Genomic DNA, 7174 nt, shown 5'->3' on the forward strand with positions numbered 1-7174 from the left:
ATCACATACTCTGATTTTCTCTGTCATATATATAGTGTACATAACCGTGCACAAAGATGATATCCTAATACTAATCACTGGCCAGCTTCTGAGATCCTTTCTCAGTTTGGATGTGAGTAGATCGACACGGGAAGACGTATGGAACACCAGATCAGTGCAAGTGATGGCCCTCTTCCGCTTACACCAAGGTTAGAACAAAAGAACCCCAGACAAGAAGCTTACACCAGTGTTCATGTCACTACTGAGTGCTGCCCCGTGACTTTGAGCCAGAACCGCATCAGTAGTAAACGTGTGATGTCATTGGGTCTACTCTGCATTGGTGCTGGTCTAGCTGAGTTGGGAAATCAGACCCTGACCTCTCTGTCACACTCACTTTCTTCAGGGTGCTGTCAGACAAATCTGAATCCTTGTGTATATATAGGCTATTGGCCTTGTGTATATAGGCCAAATCCTGATCTCCTTGAAGTGATGGGCTAAACCCTAGTGGCTTGCATGGAATACAAATTTGACCTCATTGTCCTGAGTCAGGTTTTCTTTAGGAAAAAGTTTCTCTTCAAAACACCCTTTTCACCATAGCAAGAATGACACCGTTTTTACATATTCAATAGGTAAAAATAATAGAAAAGATGCCTACCTGAGATTATTGTTTCTCTAACATCTTTAATAATACAATAATACCCCAACAGTCGATACATAATCATTTCATCAGGAACTCAGCCAAGCAGAAACCTCTTTTGCACTGTGGGGAGCAAACCTTCAGCTCACTCAGAAAACCCCATCAAAGAGATGACATAGTGGCACTTCCAAGGGAGGACAAACATTGAAAATCCTGTCAAACCAAACACTCACCATCTCCCCAGGCTTTCCCACCTCCACAACTTCCTGGAACAAAGAAACAAAACAAACCACCAACCAACCAGTTAAGCCAAAAAAAAAAATGCTAAAAATCTGACAAACGAACAAACAAACAAAAAGCACAAAGAACAAATGCATTGATACCTCAATCAGAGATTTTATCCCCCAAAACAGGAAGAGCCAGAGATCTCACTACAGACTTTGCTTTGGCTACTGATTTTATGGGCAAAGTGCTCAGATAGTATGGTGATGGGTAGCAGTATATGATAGATAGATTCCAATCTTATTTACATTGGTCTAAACCTATAGTAACCCCATTTTTCTGAGTCATGTTTGTCTGAATTTTTCCTAGTGTAAATACCCAATTCTGCATAAACAGAGTGCACAGTATTTTCTCATGCAGGCGATAATGTCATCAGATAATTATATTTATAAAGAAAGACAGAATGAAATTGTTACTGAAGAAGAAATAAGGACATTTTATTCTTAGAGAATAACCTCCAAACTATCAGTTTACTCAAGGCACCTTTGAGCTCCTTGTTCCTCATGCCGTAGATGATCGGATTCATCATTGGTGGCAACACAGAATAGAGAACAGCCATCACGAGATCCAGACCTGAGGTAGAGCTGGAGATGGGTTTCAAGTAGGTAAAGCTTCCCTTGCAAATAAACAAGGAGACCACAATGAGGTGAGGGAGGCAGGTGGAGAAGGCTTTATGCCTACCCTGCTCAGGGGGGATTCTCAGCACTGTAGTGAAGATCTGAACATATGACACAATTATGAAAATAAAGCAGCTTGAGGCTAAGCACGCACTAAAGATGAGAAACCCAACTTCACTGATTTCTGAATCAGAGCAAGCGAGCTTGAGTAGCTGGGGGACTTCACAGAAGAACTGATCCACCATGTTCCCTCCACAGAAGGATATTGCAAAGGTGTTTCCAGTGTGCACTGCAGAGTAGAGAAGAACACTGATCCAGGCACTGGCTGCTATTTGGACACAAGCTCTTCTGTTCATCACTGTCTCATAGTGCAGTGGTTGGCAGATGGCAGTGTATCGGTCGTACCCCATGATGGTCAGTATGGCAAAATCTGCTGAAGTGAAGAAGACGACGAGAAAGACTTGGGCAACACATCCAGCATAAGAAATCGATCTTGTGGTCATGAGGGAGTTAGCCATGGATTTGGGGATGGTGGCAGAGATGGAGCCAAGGTCTAGAATGGACAGATTCATCAGGAAGAAGTACATGGGGGTGTGAAGGTGTCGGTCTAGGGCTATGGCTGTGATGATAAGAAGGTTCCCAAGTAGGGATATCAGGTAAAGCACTAGAAACACCACAAAGTATAAAATCTGCAGTTCTGGAACATCAGAGAACCCCAGGAGAAGGAATTCGGTCATGGTGGTTTGGTTGGACATTTTCTTCCTCAGTACACTGTGTGATGGCTGCTGGGGGAATGAGAAGGACCATGGTCAGGATTAGAGCAACAGAGGGAATTGCCCTGATTCCCCTTTCTCTAATATCTCATTATATGAATGTCAAAGGTGCACAGAACTCGTCACTTACAATGAGTAGGTGTTGGCAGTGCTCCTCACCTCTGACAATCAGTCAGTCATGTTATCACACTATTGTAAATTGGGTCAGATCCTTTAAAGTCAATGGAGCTTCGTTACTTTACCCTAGTTGATGATTTGGCCCACGATGTGGCTTGTTAAACGCAGCCTGATTCCCACGTACACTCACCCTGCATCATAAGTGAGCAGCTCAGCTCTGATTTTTCTACCCCAAGCTCTCTGCCTAGACGGCCAGCTGCCTGCTTCCAAATTGATTTATGGCACCAACTCCCAGCTGCACTTTGGCCTGCGTGTTACAATGGACTAGCAGCATCCCTCCATCATCACTATGTTGTATCATTTACTCTGTGCTGTGCGGTGCAGGGGTTGCCAGGACACTTGGGCTCTACTCTTGTCTCTGCCAGTGACCTGCTGTGTGACCCTGGGCCAGTCATTTCCCCTCTTTCTGCCATGTCTACTAGGACTGTAAGGGCTTTTGGAGAGGGGACGTGGGGCAGATTTTTAAAGGTATTGATGCACCTAGTGGGATTCTTAAAAGCATCAGGGCCCTCAACACCCCTTGAAATCAACAAGTTATAAGCTCCTAAGTGCTTCTGAAAATCCCACTAGGTGCCAAAATGACTTTGGCAGCAGTGTGAAAATAGGACAGGAGCTCTCAGTTCTACTCTCAGTGAGCTCCCGTATGTCCTTGAACGGGTCAGGATAGACAGGGGTTGTCTGCTTGGCTCAACTCTAACTCAGGGTTTAAAGGGGCTAGTCTGTATAAAACAGAGTCTGTGAGCTGTCAACTTTACCGGTTATTCAGTTGTTACCTCCTCGCAACTATCCCTTTGAAAGAGTAATCACACAGATACAATAGAATAAATGGTTTGAAATTAAGGGTTTATCAGGCAATATTAATGTTCTCCAGTTTATTTGAAGTTTAAGGCTGGATGGAAATTTTCAGCTGTGTTCTTTTTAATCAAGACTGGGTTTTCAGCTAAACAACAACAAATCTCAGAATCTGTCTGCTTTTCCCTAAACATTTTTGGATTGTTCACTAAAGAAACTGAAAACTCAAAACCCAAACATTTTTGTTTTTTCAATTAAAAAAATCCACTTTTCAGCAGAAAGTTTTCATTTGCCAAAAACTGATGGGGGGGAAATGGATTTGGGGTTTTCAGTGAAAACTCAAAATTTTCCTGAAAGGTGGAAAAATTTCAATCAGCAGTAAATATCTGATTAATTTGAGAGTAAAAGTCTTAACGAGTTCAGATCGTAATTCATATTGATCCTCTTAATTTTCCCTCTATGTTCATCCCCAAACCTAGTTAATTGAAAAAGCAAACTTACTGTGCTGATCTTTGTGGATTTTTTCACGAATGTATGATTCAATCAGTCATCCAGCACTACGATTCTTTGGTCAATATCTATCTATGTACCAGAATCTAGAAGCAAAAAGCACATGCATCTGAGGATTCTTTCCCCCTTCATTTTGAGACTGCACTGCCAGAACTAGACTCATTCCTGTTGCTCTCGCAGATGAGCTGTGTGTAGCTGGCATTGAGCGTCACTGGCATTAAAGGACTGATGCTGCAGGAAGGTAATTTATTCATATCTATTTCCTAAGGGCGGGTGGGACTCACCTCTGGGCCTCTGCTGCTGAGCTGTGCAGGGCTCCAGGGAGTAAGTGCAGAGATGCCTAGCTGATGAAGGCAAAAGAGCCATTCTGTCCCTCCAGTCTGACCCTCACATAGCATGGGGCCTATGATCTCCCCCAGCATTCCCTGATTCCAGCCCAGCTTCTGTGTTATCTGTGGGCCAGGATCACAAAGATGGAGACAGGCACCTATGGGGATTTATCAATGCTCCGAAATGAGCTCGGTGCCTAAGTCCCATGGTCATTTAGTCGGAGTGAGGAGCATAACCTGCTTAGATGCTATTGTAAATCCCAATAGGCAGCTATCTCCTTCCTTAGGTACCTAAACCCCTTTGTAATCCTGGCCCTGTCTCTCTCATTAACTTCCAAGGCCTGGGCTTCTCCTGAATTTCAGAAAATCGTGCCTGGGATTGGCAAAGGAGCAGTGTCATGGAAAAATTAACCGCGCGGTGTGTTTGGATCAGAACAAAGCCTGAGGTCCGTTTATTCAAGCATGCGCATACAGGGAGAGTCAGCCGGAGCTCCTCTGCCACAAACAGAAAATACAGGAGCTGATAAAGCTGAAAACCACAATCTGTTAAGCACACTTCCTTCAACAGCATTTTTCCTTATTTGGCCTACAGTGCAAGCTTCAACGGTAGCTTTACCTGATTTGGAATATAGCAAAACAAGCTTTACTGGTTACTGACAGGTGCTTCCTTTGCGGTTAACAGTCTTTTCTAACTTCTAGTGGTTGTGGTTACATTTTTAAGCTGACCTACTAGATTTTTCCTCCACAGCAGTAAGGCATGTACATCTTGGGCTCCTAACTCCCTTAGATGCCCTATCAGCATGTAATGATAACTAGTACAGCCAGTAGAGGTGAAATTAACTTACAGGACGTACCGGTACGCCGGAGTCCTGAGCAGGGGGGCGGGGCCTGAACCGGAAGAGGTGGGGCTTGATATCCCTGGGAACTTTAAATCAAGATTTAAAGGGCCTGGGGCTCCGGCTGCAGCAGCAGTGTCTGGAAGTCCTGGGCCCTTTAAATTACGGCCAGAGCTACCAGACACGGAGGCACCTTGGAGCCCCGGGGTTTGGGGCAATTTAAAGGTCCCGGGACTCCCCACAGGGACAGGAGCCCCAGGCCCTTTAAATCACCACCCGAGCCCTGCTGCTGGAATCCCCAGGGTAGCGGTGGTGGCCGGGGGCTCAGGCGGTGATTTAACAGGCCCGGTGCTCCCGGCTGCCGCTACCGCAGGGGCGTCCCATGCCCTTTAAATCGCCACCCGACCCCCGGGGTTCCCGGCCACCTGCACTACCCGGGGGCTCCAGCAGCATGGCTCTGGCAGCAATTTAAAGGGCCCGGGGCTCCAGCCGCTGCTGGGAGCCCCAGGCTCTTTAAATCGCCAGCCTGGGGAAGCCGGTCCGGTCCGGTGTACGGGCTTTTGCTGGTATGCCAGACCGGACCGGCTTACTTTCACCTCTGACAGCCACGCATCTAGAGAAAGGAGCTCAAGATGCTAAGAATTCCTGTGATCTAAGCCCAGCTATGCAGCTATGTTACCTCAACTCTCTGTGCCTCTCTTTACCAAAACCTGGGGGATAATAATTGAGACTGGATCAAAAATTCATTAAGAAACTTTTGGTTAGAGATGATCCATGATTCACCCAATGAACCCATCTTACCCGAGACTAGTGGTTCTCAAACTTTTGTACTGGTGACCCCTTTCAACTAGCAAGTGTCTGAGTATGACCCTCACCCCCTTAGAAATTAAAAACACTTTTTTATATATTTAACACCATTATAAATGCTGGATGCAAAGCAGGGTTTGGGGTGCAGGCTGACAGCTCAGGACCCTGCATGTGATAACCTCGTGACCCCCTGAGGGGTCCTGATCCCCAGTTTGACAACCCCTGCTCTAGACTCTGAGTGTTTCCTTCCCTCTCCCTCACTCAGCCCACACCCCCAAGCAAACACCCACAGCCCTTAATCTTCTCCCACCCCTCTCACAACCCCCACCCCACAGACCCTCTCAGCCCTTGTTCTTTGAGATTTCCCCCTTCCATGGCCAAGAGCCAATTCCCCACCCAGAGTTCCTGACTCAGCTTCCTCAGAGATCCCTGTTCAACCCCTCTGCCCACCAGTCCCCTCTTCTACCACCAGTCCTCTCCTCTGCTCAGCCCCACTCCCATGACATGGCGCCAGCCCCAGGGAACAGCCACTCACCCCGGCTCCAAATACTTGCCCATTCTCTCCTCCTTCTCCCCATTGGCCAGCCCTGGACACCACTTCCTTCCTTCCCCACTCTCCTCCTTCCTCTTCCTGGCCCAGCCCCTTTTCTGAACAGTATTTTCAGGGTGGCCTCTGCCCAGCACACAGCTAAGCTGGGGAACTCACTGCCACAAGGGATTGCTGAGACAAAATGACCAGCAGGGCGAGACATTGGCATGGATCACCAGAGCCTTCATGGTTACATTAGATCAGAGAATGAATTAAACTGCCATGGTGTAGCCAGACAGCCAGCCCCCCCACCCCACCCCTCAGACCAGCATTGCTGGAAACACAGAAGGAAGCCGGAACAGGGCACTTAACATATATTCCAGCACAGCCTTTGAAGCTGTGAAAAGCTCAGGTGTGCTGCTACAATGTGCCTCTGGGAACAGATACAACGATTAAGCTCACAGCAGGCAGAGGCCCTGTGACAGACATGGCTCTTAGCCCCTACTAAATAGCGTGATGCACACACACCAACACCCTAGGTGGGAAAATATTTACCCTGATAAAAGAAATGTCCAGTAGTCGAAACTTATTGTTTCTCTCCCTTGCAAGTGTAAACTACTCTTGCGAAAGCTGGCGTCACCCAGACAGACCAGCCTCAATTTGGCATAAGAAAGGAGAAAGAGAATAAAGGAGTACAGAGGTATAAGTAGGGGACCTACAGCACCATGATTTTTGAGTGCTTTTCACTATCTATCTGCTGGTCAGATAAGTGACAGCCTCCCAAGGCTTCTGCAGCTAAGAGGGTCCCTAAGCCTTGTCCCTTATTCGTCTTTCCGCGGAATTGAGTGACTGATCCTGGCTTGGCACCGCTGGAATCAAGAGATGCAAGGAGGATAAGAAGCACCC

At 46.8% G+C, this 7174-nt stretch overlaps 1 protein-coding gene across 1 annotated transcript; it reads right to left on the bottom strand.

Annotated features, from left to right (window-relative positions):
* Positions 1–1310: 1310 nt before the first annotated feature.
* Positions 1311–2270, bottom strand: LOC144275221 (olfactory receptor 14A16-like). Its single transcript, XM_077834403.1, has one exon. It carries the CDS (start codon positions 2268–2270, stop codon positions 1311–1313), a length of 960 nt encoding a protein of 319 aa, XP_077690529.1.
* Between the last annotated feature and the right edge of the window lie 4904 nt (positions 2271–7174).

The sequence above is a fragment of the Eretmochelys imbricata genome, chromosome 14 (assembly GCF_965152235.1).
Source record: "Eretmochelys imbricata isolate rEreImb1 chromosome 14, rEreImb1.hap1, whole genome shotgun sequence".
NCBI classification, from domain to species: domain Eukaryota; kingdom Metazoa; phylum Chordata; order Testudines; family Cheloniidae; genus Eretmochelys; species Eretmochelys imbricata.